A 14,120-nucleotide genomic window follows, 5' to 3' on the forward strand; every position below is an offset into this window, starting at 1 on the left:
ATTATTTTTTAATGTTGGAAAATTTGGGGTTACACGATCGCGGAATCACTCTTTACGAGTTATATACGGTAAACACTATGGTAAAGGTAGTTAGTTTTGGATGACTTCCAAGTCCCAAAATAGAATATTCATAAGTCCTTTCTATTAAGCATGTTATGGGCATAGTTCTCACAGGTCTTATATATACACCCAAAATTAAGGGTGAAAAGGTTGGTCATGAGGCCTGTAAATTTCTATCTCACATTTACAAAATGAGGCAGTAAAACCTTTAATAATGGTAAGAAATCTACAAGGGAATACAGAAAATAAAGTGTACAAAGCTATTACATTCTTTCAGAATGACTAAAAACAAAAGCATAACATACCTCTAGCTCGGGTGGATACGAGTGTTGTGGATTATGAGCTTTTTGTAAGAGCTCAATCGCTAACCACTTTGGAAGGTCTGCAGCTACAAATGGATGCATTAAAAGCTTATCTGCAGTAGGTCTTCTCTTGGGATTTTTAGTTAATGCCAACTGAAAACAAAAAAGTAACCTTGAAGTCTGCTGTCATTACTACAAGTTTTTAATCATTATCAGTTAATACATTAAGAAAATACACCCAAACCTATTCAATATAGTAATTATAAATAAAAAAGGTCCGATGTACAAATGGAGGAAACTAAACAACAATACAGCATGACTTGTAATGGAATGCAATACCTACGTGAAAATTATGTCTAATGAAAACATTAATCAGATGACATTTAAAATCTTATCTACTGCTTACAGATTTCTAAGGAAGCTGATTCACAATACTGTACAATTTACCTTTACAAAATTATGGAAGTTTTGTGTCCACTTCGATTTATCTTTTAAGGTTGGTGGCTTGAATCCACTTTTGGACATGAGAAACAGAGCCCGCATTGGATGAAGGTCAAACATGGGAGGCTGCAATTCTGCTAATTCAATAGCTGTGATTCCAACAGCCCATATATCACAAAGCTGATTGTATCCACCTTTCCTTTCGACAGCAGCAACCTACAAAAAAAATAAAATGTACATAAAAATTTGCATTTTGTCTTGTAATTTGATTATCATTTCTTCGATTTATAACACAGCTTCTATGATATACTATACAAAAAGATGCACAATACATGGAGTAGTTACATACTACAAAATCATAATTACCACTAACAAACCCAAAAAAATCTAAACACCATAGAGAAAAGAAAATATTTATGATATCACAGAGGATTATGTGATTATTGCATAGTCCTTAAAAAATAAAAGAAATGGAAAAATGAAGCTGAAGAGAATGGAATATTATAATAATATGAAGGTAGTTCTTTCATAATCTAAACAGAAGATGCCAACATGACAAACCAGGTAAGATAGTGGCTTTGAAAAAGTTAAGTATATGTCATTATGATAATTAAAATGGTAAGGTTCTTGACAAATAAATATGACAAATTTTAATTATTTGTCTTTTTCATAGCTAACAAACCTCCGGTCTTAACAATAGGATTATTCCAAGGGAAGCTGGTAAACCAGTTAATACAATCTGAGATTGTAAGCAAGGCATTTGTGAGATCTGGCAATGCCTGCGCATCCGAGGTGAGATCTGGTCGAAGACCACGTCTCACCTGCTAGGGAACTGGGCATTCAAAGGTTGGCCTGAGTATAGACACTCGTCAACTTATGATTTTTCAAAGGTATGAATATTTGTTCAGGGTGCTCCGGGGGGGGGACGCGCCCAATCACGAGTCCCAAATTTGTTGTGAGCGCCTGCCTTACTTAGTTCATTTCTGCCATTATCAACGCTGGACAACATTGTACTGAAGCTAGAGACACTATGCATCCCAGCTTCTTTGTACCTACACTAGTGCTAAGATTTCATCTCCTGTGCTGCGATTCATTCGTGTTTTTATTGTGAAATATTTACAGCATCCATTAATACATCACAGCTAATGGCAAGCGCAAGGCCACTGATGAGAGTGGTAGTGTTCAAAACTGGCAAGCCATCTCAATGGAAACCAAAGTTGCTGTAATAAAGAGATTAGAAAGTGGTGACAAAATGGTTGATGTAACACGCCACTATAAGATGAATCGCTTGACATCACACAAATAATACTGAACGTACTGACTTTTAATTAAAGTAACAGGAAGTTTAACTTAGGAACAATATGAACTTATGAACAGCCGTTCAGAAAGTAATTCGTTCATAAGTAGAGGAGCATCTGATGATAATACTGTATACAGGTAGTCGTCTACTTACGCCCTATGCAACTTATGACAGACCGACTTTACGACAGCTATGACAATATAATAATATTTAATTTTATATTTGGATAAAATACGTCGAGCGTGCGTACGATAGTTTTTCCCGCTACCGGCAGCGCGCTTACCTCCGAGAGATGCTCAGCTTTCGGCAGTGTTTCTGTGTGTTTGAGTCCTTGTGGTTAGCCTATATTGTACATTGTTTTCTTTTTGCTCCAAACCCCAATCAAAGATGTCTTCAAAAAGAAAATCTTGCTCAATTTCCAAGCCTGCTAAGAAAGCAAGAAAAGCTATTGATCTAAAAATGAAAATGAAAGTGATAAAGCAGTCTGAAGGGGGGAAGAAAGTGAGTGTAATAGCCCGCGATCTTCACCTACTGCATTCTATTGTGTCGACAATTTTGAAGGATAAGGAACGTATTCGTGAAGAAGTAAAGGGTTCAGCACCTATGAGATCAACTGTGATAAGGAAACAACAAAGTGGACCCATACACGAAATGGAAAAACTATTAAATGTGTGGATTGAAAGCCAACTTCAAAAACGTGTCCCATTAAGCCTTCACATACTGCAAACGAAAGCTTCAAGTATTTTTAAGACATTGAAGGAGCGTGCTGGAGTAGATTATACTCAAGAATTTTCAGCAAGTACAGGTTGGTTCAAACGATTTAAGAAAAATTTCAATTGCATAATGTCCGAATCACTGGGGAAGCAGCGAGTGCTGATGAGGAAGGTGCAAAAAAGTTCATTGAAAGTTTGGATGAAGTCACTGTAGAAGCCTATTTACCAGAACAAATTTTTAATGTTGATGAGGGTGGATTATTCTGGAAACAAATGCCGGAACGCTCCTACATTTACCAAGAGGAGAAATCCATGCCTGGATTTAAGGCATCTAAAGATAGGCTGACTTTGTTGCTAGGCGGTAACATCGCCGGGTTTAAGCTGAAGCCATTTTTTATTAATCATTCCAAAAACCTGCGAGCTTTTAAAAATGTGAACAGGCATACGCTACTAGTCTACTATCGTTCCAACAAAAAGGCATGGATGACTCAAGCACTGTTCGAAGACTGGTTCGTAAACTGCTTTATTCCCCATGTTCGTGAATATTGTTTCAAAAACACTATACCATTCAAGGTGTTATTACTTTTGGACAACGCACCCGGGCATCCACCTCATTTAGCCGATCTCCATCCCAACGTGAAAGTGATATTTTTACCACCCAATACAACTCCCCTCATTCAACCTATGGACCAAGGATAAGCCAAATTATCTAAAAACCGCCTTTTCTTTTCCCAAGCTATATCTGCTACAGATGAGATCCTGACTTATCTTTATGCGATTTTTCAAGAATTGAACGCATGGTTCTTGATGCTTTTCGGCCATACCGGGAAATTTATGAAGAGAAAAAAAAAAACGGACCATTCAAACAAAACTAAGCATGTTTATGTTTAAACCAACATCTCGGTCTACCCCTGCCCCCTCTACCGATACTACCACGGATGACCCCGACGATCCCCAGCCATCCCACAGCAGACAATAATTTTTTTTTTTTTTTTTTTATTTCAAATGTTTCGTAATTTTTTTTTTTTTTTGTATGTTCATGTTTTTGCTGTACTGTAAAATCAATTCTCTATCTATGCATTACTGTAGTTTGCCTGAAATTTATAAAGAAAAAATAATTTACTGTAAAATAAAACTTTGTGTATTACTACGTTACATAGACGTGTGGCAACAGTACAAAATGGTCGCTAGAGAAAACAGCAGACGATGTTTTGTTTTATGTTTTCGGATATAACATTTTGTTCAAAATGGTAAAAGATTCGTATTTTTGTAATTCATTTTGTATTTCTATGTTTGCAAATAAATCGAATGTAATAGCAAATTATGTATTTATCCAAACTATAAATAAATAAAAGTAAATAATACGTGTCGCCGACTGTCATGCAAATGGCGGATAAGAAAATGTAAACAGACCAGACAGATGGTTTTTATGCCTACAATAAAAATGTTAAATACAGTAATAAAAGTAAGTATTAATCAATGAGTTCAAGCATTGATAAGATTTCATATGCTAAACGTAATAATAGGTACTATACATGCACATTTTTGGGATGATATAAAATGTACATGTAGGCTAGTCAGTTTGTCAATGAAAAATGTAAATGAAAAAAATATGTACATGTACATGCATGTGTGTTTGAATATGGTAAAAAGGCTACGATTCTATTTTTTCAATATGCTAAAAGAAAGACAGTATACAGTGCATACTTTGGATATAATATGATGGATAATATACGGTAGTACAGAATACATGTACATAGGCTATGTGGTTCGTAGGTATAGAATACATGTACATAGGCTATGTAGTTCGTAGGTATAGAATACATGTACATAGGCTATGTGGTTCGTCGACTTATGACGAGATCAACTTACGACAGCTCTGTCATTGGTTGGTACATAATTTTGCAACATGACTTTGAAATTATATTAGGGTGCTCTGGGATGAAATTTTTAGGTATAATTTTGTTTCAACTGTCAAGTTTGGCGATGAACTGTTAAAATAGGAATTTATAGGCATTTTAGGGGTCTATTATATAGCTTACTTAGTAACAGTATGGGTGTATTTTATTTGAAATTATATTAAATTGTTTTAGTAAGATAATTAAAGGTATATTTTGTTTGAACTATCAATTGAACAGTGAAATGTTAAATACCACTTATAAGCATTTTTAGTTTCAGGAGTACTGGGTATATGACTGTTATAAGCATTTTTAATGGGGATTTTAGCATTTCCGCAGCAGGTTCTGGAACCTATTCCAGCATAAAAGCGGGGGAGCACTGTACCCCTCGGAAAATGCATAAAACTGCCTATTTTTATGTTTTTGTGACTAAATATTTCTTATGATAAATATAGAAACAAAAATATGAAAATACAATAATCAGTTAATTTTTTCAATGACAGTCCTCAAATTATTGATTTTTTTGTGATTTATTGCAAAAATATCTCGGAAAAATTGGCAAATAACTGAATATGTGATTACCAAATCACAAATAAGCAGGGTTTACTATATTAATATGTACACATTCTCAGGATGAGTCACGTACATGGACGAGTGACGAGTCAAGTACATGGCCGTGCGACAACACAACGAATACAGTCTTGAGACAGAGGACGCTGAAGCGAACGTCCCAAAGGTGACTGATCCCTAGGTTCCGGTCTTTGGAAGGTGAACGAGAAACATGTCAGCAGACCCAAGTCGCCTCATGTTCTCGACCATCAACCAAAACATGTTCGCAGAGAGAAGAATCTTTGGAAGATGGAGGAGGCACCGTTGTAGCAGAACCTTCAACCTCTTGATCAGAGCCTTATCATCTTTACGACGGACTAGAACAGGTACAGGAAACGAAGATGGTTTGAGATGGAGGGCAGCTAACACTTCCATGGTAACACATACACACGGAAGGGAGAGAGACATTCATGTAGAGAAGTCAGCGAAGAACTCTCACTCGCAGAGGACGACACCACAAAGTCCATAATTCTCCAACATTGACTCTAGGGCAATGAGGAGGAGGAGGAGGAGATGGAGGAGAGAGCTATCTCCCTCTACATCTCTTGCTAGGAGGAGAGGAAGAATCACTCCTACGACTCTTCCTTGCCAGAGGGAGCAGAACCTCTCTTGAAAAAGAGTCCAGGCTCTCGACCCATAGCTTAAAAACACTGTCTCCGATGGCTCAGCGAGAGGTTTTGATGATGTCGTAGGTGAAGCTGGAGATGACATCACAACAACTGGCGGTAGAGATGCCACCGCAACTGACTTCATAGGCTGAGAGGATGCTGGCACTGGCGGAGCGATAAAGGGTCCCCCCTGTAGCCAAACAATAACACCATTCTCTCCTTGCATGACTTATCCTGCTCGAAGCTTTGAAATATACGTTTCTGTGGTTGGTGTAATACTACTGAAATCCTATGATATAACCAGAAAATATGCACACTGCTGTAAGCACTTGATGTTTAGTGGAGCACGGCAGAAAATGGAATAAGGTGATTAACTAAGTCATTCCTAATATTGCCGTTAGGGTAGGCACTGTATACCTACACCAAGCAATCAAAGCTACCTGTGAAATTTGATGAGGCTGCTGTTATTTGGAAATTATAGCTATGTAATTACTGGGTAAGTCACTTATACAAAAATGGGCAATAAGAAAGAAAGAGGACCAGAAGCTGGAGCAAACAGAAATAAGGATGCTGATATAGACTCTGGGGATCTCACTGCTTGAGGCTGAAAAATGAATTAGAAGTGCAAGGTGGTAAAGATTACTGATATCATAAGAGGATCAAGACTGAGATGGCATGGGAATTTGGTATGGTTGGGTAAAAATGGAGCAAAGAAGGGGCTTGAGTGGAATCTTTTAGAAGTAGAAGGTCAAGAGGAAGGCAGAAGATTAGATGGCATAATAAAATAGAGGATGATTTGGAGAAGGATTTAACACAGAGGCTTCCAATAGAAATAGTTAGAGAGGACACTTAAGGCAACCAACCCTTTGCTTACAGAAAGTGGTGAAGATCACAAGAGAGGATACCTCATCATGGTCAAGAGAGGAATGAGAACTTACCTCTGGGGCCATCCAATATGGAGTTCCAATAAACGATTTCCTTTTGCTTATAGTTGCAGTGATTTGAGCTGAAACACCGAAGTCTGCAAGCTTAACATCTCCATTTTCTGTTAACAAGATGTTAGCACCCTGAAAGGTAATGTTTTGTTATAATAGGTTATATCCAATGCATGGTGTGTTATGTAATAACTTTCAGATAAAATACCACAAAATCATTACATTAAATAAATGTGAATAAAAAATATGCCCTGTGCAAAGAAAGACAGCAAGAGGAGCAAGGATGCTCAGTAAGTGTGTAGCATACCTTCACACAAAGCAGCTAGCCTACAGCAGGCTTAAAATTGATTTTATATAAAAAGACATGAAAGTCACAACTTTTCTTTTAACTAAACCTAATCAAAATCTTATTCCCATATAAGCTTTTAAATACTTTCTTATATTTCAGCTGCAATATTTTCTTTAGTACTAACAAACCCTCGGTCTTAACAATAGGATAATCTTCTAGTGCCAGCTGGAAACCAGTTAAAAACAATAAAAGATTGTAAGACAAGGAATCTGTGGCATCTGGCAACTCATGTGTATATGATGTGTACGTTGGTCGCTGACCAGGCTTGGAACCCTCGTGATGCACCAGTCTTTCATTTAAGCACCCATATATTCACTGTTACAGTCTGATTCATTGGAGGCATAGGAGGAGGATGGAGATTGTTATAATATTTTCTCCTGTAAATTGCAGTACTAATACAATTATCAAAAAGAGGATTTTTCCTGGTGTTCTAGTTGCATGTTTTGTCCAAGTTTTTTTCTCCCATACTGAAGTCATATTATTTCATTGACATTAAATGCTTATATGTAAAAATGAGAAAACATTATTCCATTTTGAAATTAAGGTGGATGGTCTGGGGGTTTTGTATACTCTAGGATTTTGTATCAAATAAACCCGTTTTATTAACTTTTATTTGAAGCTAATGCTATGCATATTTGAATAAACACAGTAACTTCAGGTTCTGATTAATGTTACTAACCTCTTACACCTTTCTATCAACTAGTTACTTACTGTGAAGCAGCATGTTTTTCAAACTGATGTTAGTTATCATTGGCTGCAGAATCAAGAAACTTTTTACATTAGCTGCTTCTGCAACTTTTTTCTGGGGCAAGCCAAAAATCTATTAATCCTAGGAAGTCCACCATTCTTTATCAATATTTGGCTCCTATTCTCTCGTATACTGTCATTCTGGATGACTTGCTCAATTTGGCCTATTCATCCAGAAGTGACTATTCAACCAAGTGTGTTTTAATCAACTTTGCACTGGAGTACCACTCTTCATTGCACATATAGTACATAGTTTTGTTCAGCTCTTGTATATCAACATGTTCAATTGTTTGTACCAAACTTGACAATAGTTACAAAACATATTTGAAAAAATAAAATATTTCTTTACCTTAATATCCCGATGCATTTTTCCCATTCGATGAAGATACTCAAGACCACGCAGTGTTTCACGGCACATATAACCAATATGGCGTTCTTGAAGAGGTCCAGTTACTGAAATTTAAGACCAAAAATTAATACCTCCAGTTACTGAAATTTCAGATAAAAAATTAATACCAAAGAAAAGAAATATTAGAAAGTAACATATGAATAATTTTCTTTTAAAAACAAAAACGGACAAAACCCCCCCCCCCCCCAAAATAAAAATTATAAAACGACATTTTCACAATAAAATTAGGTTTTATATAAATATTTATCATGTAATTATATAGCTATAAGATTCACTCGTTGGCAGTTAGAATTTTGGAAATTCACAGTAGCACTAGTTTGTTTGGCTAGACAACTGATCACACCCACTTTTGGGGTAAGAGAGGAACCAGCTCTGCTTGGAGTTTCACTGTTTCTGACCTGTCCATGCGAGGGGAGGAGGGAGGGCTTTGATCATGTCATTACTTGGTAAGATATATAAAACTTAATTTTATTATAAAAAATGTCATTATGTACGTATATGCAACTTACCTAGTAATTACATACATAGCTGAATCCCACATTGCAAGAGGTGGGATGCATGGACATATCTGCTCTAACGCATTAATAATTATAATGAAATCAAAATAGAAATACAGTGGTACCTCGACATACGAAAGGCTCAACTTACGAAAAACTCGAGATATGAAAGCAAATACGAAGATTTTTTTGGCTCTACATACGAAAATAGTTCAAGTTACCAAAGGTTGTTGCTGTAAAGTCCCGAGATTCACCCAGACCACCGAGAACAATTTTAAAACTCGCGCGCCGCCAACTGAGTAAACTCACCACCATCCTCCTGCTCTCCCATTGGTTCCTGTGCTAGTCACCCCATAAGATCCTGCTCTCCTACTGGTCAGAATCTACCCCTTGTGCTTTATGTATTCTATTGGTAAAAAGATGCTGTAAATTGAAAACTTATTCATGCAATACATTTAATAAAAAAAAAAAACATTAGGTAAAGATAGAATAAAGAATAGAAATGAATGGTTATTATGCTGTTTGGTAGTTTCAGTAGTTGAAGAGAGATAATGAAAATTTGATTACAGTACGTACTGTGTGCTAGGTGAAAGTGGTTGCTTGGCGATCATTCGGTACTCGTAAGTGCTGAACGTAAGCAGAAGTTTGGAAGTTTTTTTTTGTTTGATTGTTTATCATAGTTAATGGTTACTTAATAATTATTTGAAATGAGTACATGCAATACATTTAATAAAAAAAAAATTGTGAATTAGAAATCATAAAACTAAAATAAATCAGACTGCTATCATCGAAGCCAACAAAATGATATTGTTATGATACAATAAAGTTTCATACATATTACCTGGCAGATATATACATAGCTAAGACTCCCATCCCGTCTCCGACAGAAATTCAAATTTCGCGGCACACGCTGCAGGTAGGTCAGGTGATCTACCGCCCTGCCCTGGGTGGCAGGACTAGGAACCATTCCCGTTTTCTATCATATTTTCTCTCTTCCACCTGTCTCCTGCGTGGGAGCTGGGTGGGCCATTAATGTATATATCTGCAGGTAAGTATGTATGAAACTTTTATTGTATCATAACAATATCATTTTCATACAATCAACTACCTGTCAGTTTGTTATACATAGCTGATTGACACCCTTTGGTGGAGGGTAAGAGACAGCTAACATGGAATAGATAGGTAAACAACATATGTTGTAGGTATAAATAAACCTTGGTTCCTATCTGATAGGTGTAGACTTCATATGGCTGTTGCCAAGGAGTCTGCATCACCTCAAGAAACTTTAGCGAGTATGTGATCTGTGGCCAAGAGTTCTTGTGGGTCTGCCGATGGGGTGGGTTCTTATCCACTTACTCGGCAGAGCCTAAAGGTACTTGTCAATAATGGGTGCTAATCCACTTATATGACAATACACCTATGCCTATTGGCATAACTAAGGAGCGCACACCGATCCCGATCACCTGATCCTAACAGAGGGTTCGCGCTCAAATGAAAAGAGTTATTCCCACACTCCTTTCAAAAACCCAATAATTTCACAATGTTAAATAACTTTAACTCAAAGTTAAGGATCAGTGTCGGCTCCTTATCCCAGTAAAGTACGTATCACCGCAGAAACGTATAAACCAAAAGAGAAGGATCTCTCGTAGGTTAACTTGACATCCTTTGTGTAATGAGAAGTCAACACAGAGTTGCCTCTACCGTACAACACAGCTAATATGTCTTATATGACATATTGTTATGTAAAGAACAAGAATTTGCAAAAGCGCGCACTTCCTGCGCTTTTAATTCTCAGCTGTTTGAAGGAATCAAGTCACTATGAAGTGCTTAGGAGATCTCCATGTTTCAAAGAAGACCAGGGCTTTCTTGAAATGGATCTCTCCCGTCTGAAGCCTGAAGCCTGGCAGGAACCTCGCGCCTGGCTGGTGCTTCGCTCTTGGTTGGAGCCTAGCGCTTGTCTGGTACCTCTCACTTGACTGGTGCCTCTCAGCTGGTTTGACGCCTCGCGCCTTATTGCTGGAGATTCGCACCTGTCTGGAGCCTCGTGCCTGGCTGACGCTTTGCGTCTGGCTGGCGCCTCGCCCCTCGCTGGCACCTCGCGCCTGGCTTGAGCTTCGCACCTAGCTGGCGCCACACGCCTGGTTGGCTCCTCGCACTTGGCTGGCGCCTCGCGCCTGGCTGGTGCCTTGCACCTGTTGGCGTTTCGAGTTTGCCTGATGTCTGGCTGACTCCTCGCTCCTGGTTCCAGGTTGGCTCTTTTTTAGCATCTGGAGCCTGTCTGGATCCCTCCCACTGCTTGAGCTTCTAGCTTGGTAGAAGTCTCGAGGTTGCCTGGCGATGTACACATCGGACATTCTTATTTGTCCGATTTGTTCGCCTCTAGCGCATATGCGCCAGGTTGGAGGCCCACTCTGTCTCTTCATCAGACAATGACATTACGGAACTTGGCGTCTGGCTTGCGTTACCTTGTCTGAAAGTCCTGAAGAATCACAATGGTTCATCAGGACAGGAGAAGAACGGAAGAAATTCTTCCACTCTGAGCTTTAGGCCTCTCCGGCAATGGGAGGTGATTGTATCCAGCTACATCTAGTAGACGATAGGAATCTAACAGTGCGAGAGATAAGAGTCTTTATCCGATGAGGATCCTTCGTGATTATTTTCCTTTGCTAACGAGATCTCTTCAGAAATGATGTGATGAGGTTTCTCGTTGCCGAATCTTCCCTATCCTTGCTCTAAGGAAGGGAAGGAGCCTGGAAGCCGAAGGTAACTCCGAGCTGAAATTGGGTGAGGACCCCTGATTTCTAGCTCTAATGTATCTCTCAATGTCTTCTGGGATCTATTTCGAGTCCTCCTCGTATTCAAAAGACTCTGTAGGAAAAATGTTTTAACCATTTCTCTTTGTAGAAGAAAACATAAGTATCCTGTCTGGACAACGAAACTTCTCTCCGAAATCGTTGAGTCAGGAATAGAGGGTTAAATTTATTTAACAGACATATGCTGGTAAAAATCGTTGCCAGTCTCCACTGAATAAGATGCGAGATTCCAATGCTCCAAAACTTCAATATTTTCTTGGCAGTTTAGGGCCAAGAGAAAACCAAGAATTCTCCTAAAATTTTTATGAGGAGCAGTTCCATCTTGTCAGAACACGGAATCTGAGGCCCAAATAGGATCCCATTCTAAGTAAAAGATCTCCTACCTTTATCGTATAGAGGTATTGTATAAGATCCCGAAGATCTTAATTCTCTGCTATCTCTAATACTCTTTGTCGAGACAGAGTATATCATTTTACTGAATTCATCGAAAGCAGAAAATACAAAGGTGATACTTCCCCCTGAAAGGGAAGAAAACCACTATGTGGTTCACAGAGGTATCGGAAGAGGACAGTTTCCCCCTTCCATTTAGCCCGATCTTCAGCCACTCTATGTCTTTAGCCTGTTTGAAGGAATTATCAAGCTTCTCTTGAAAATCCTCTCATTCATGTTTACTTCTGGTCAGTCTGCACGCAGACAGACTCAGATTGGATAGGTTTTTCAGGTCCATTATTTATAATAGATTCCGATAAAATCTCTAATCTCTTAGAAAAACCCTTCCAACCCATGCTGAGAGAATAACGTGGCCTCCATGAATCCAAACCTCTCTATGGCCAAAATGAGGCATTCATCTTCTTCCTTTGACGCCCATTTATCTTAATATCTGTTAAGAATATATATAAACTAGGGAAAAAAGACTAAAGTTTATTCCCCTTAACAGTAAAGATGGCGTATTGTTACCTTTTGTTCGAGAATAAGGCAGCAGTTTGTAGGAAGAAAGTCCTTATTACACTTTGCGAAGAGATCTATAAAGAAGGTTCTCTCAGACTTCACAACTCTTCCAATAAATGTTATACTGATGTTTAACAGTTATCGTTGATCGAGAAGAAGTGCAAACTGATACCACGAACCTCTTGATATCGTTTCGTTCCATGTTCTTGTCTCAATAGCTTCTATTTATAAACGGGAACAGTGGAGTAAAAAGAGAAATTCTCGATGTTCTTAGAGATAAGATAGAGATTGATGGACTTATAGGTTAATAAATCGCTAAATCGAGAAAAGATCCTGTTAGGTGAATCTTACGCTTCTGGCGCTTCTAGCTTGCGCCGGGAGCTATTAAAACGTATTATAGTCCATCAGGGCACCTCCTTCTGACACGAAAAGGATGTTTCCCATCGAACTCATCCATCTTCTCCTGAGCAAAATTCGATTCTAAAAAAGATTTATGCCGACTTCATGCGTTTCTAAAAAGCATGAGATAATTATCTCATATCGTGCTCTGCCGTATAAGAATCCATTATAAAGCTGCACATTTCACGTAAACATCATTAATCTAGGAAAACATATGTAAGGATGTTAAGAAAACTGTAGTCTACTTCGGTGTGTGCATTATGACTTGATATACCGTAGTCTAAAGGATGATTTTCTTTACATTCTTTCTTTCCGTCCGAGGCGAGGAGAATGGAAAAATTTCTATCTTTGTAATACAATTTATTGTTAGACGAAGGAGATCCCTAACAAGAAGCAAGGATCGAAGAGAATCATTCCAGTTCCTATTACATGGACATAAAGCTGTAATGAAACGGGTTGCTAAGGTCTTGTAATCTGAAAGACCTGCACCCTCCTTGACTTCCTAGTCTATTATGTTCTTCCATCTCTTGTTCCAAATGTTGGTAGAAGAGAGGGAGTCACCTAAGGAGAGAGCCTCTCTTCACAAAGAGAGGGACTATTTCTCCGAAACAAACCCTCATGACAGAGATGAAGTCGCTTAGGGCGAACATTAATTCCCTGTCATGAGAAGATTGTTCTAGTTAGAAAAACTTCCCACTGTCACAGTCCCTCCTGACATGGCTACGGTCGCCTGTGCGACATCTTGTGTCCCTGTCAGGAAAACCAACTGATCTTGTGACAAAATCTCAAAATAGGAGAGTCTTTGTGAAAGCTATCTCCAAACACAAGAAGCTTGAGATCCTGGCGCCTGGCGTCTGGCTGACGCTTGGTTGGAGCCTTGGCTCCTCGCATCTGGAAGACGCCTCGTGCCTGTATGAAGCCTCTCGTCCGCCGAGCGTCCTGGCTGACGCTTCGCGCTTGGCTGACTGCTCACATCTGGAAGACGCCTCGCGCCTGGAAGACGACTCGCACTCAACTGCGTCCTGGCTGGCGCCAAAAACTTGGCTGGCGCCTCGTGCTTCGATGAAGCTTACACGTCCGTAATAAGTCCTG

The 14,120-nt window shown here is 38.7% G+C and overlaps 2 protein-coding genes across 2 annotated transcripts in view; one reads left to right on the plus strand and one right to left on the minus strand.

The window, feature by feature from the left end:
* The window catches only part of LOC135210722 (mitogen-activated protein kinase kinase kinase kinase 3-like), a 365,691-nt gene that overhangs the window by 29,487 nt on the left and 322,084 nt on the right, over window positions 1-14,120 (plus strand).
* The window catches only part of LOC135210641 (mitogen-activated protein kinase kinase kinase kinase 3-like), a 38,263-nt gene that overhangs the window by 6,813 nt on the left and 17,330 nt on the right, over window positions 1-14,120 (minus strand). Inside the window, 4 exon segments of the mRNA XM_064243430.1 lie at window positions 366-515; window positions 810-1,019; window positions 6,870-6,998; window positions 8,312-8,415. Coding sequence (XP_064099500.1) covers window positions 366-515; window positions 810-1,019; window positions 6,870-6,998; window positions 8,312-8,415 — 593 coding nt within the window.

Source organism: Macrobrachium nipponense, chromosome 4, assembly GCF_015104395.2.
Source record: "Macrobrachium nipponense isolate FS-2020 chromosome 4, ASM1510439v2, whole genome shotgun sequence".
Lineage (NCBI taxonomy): Eukaryota > Metazoa > Arthropoda > Malacostraca > Decapoda > Palaemonidae > Macrobrachium > Macrobrachium nipponense.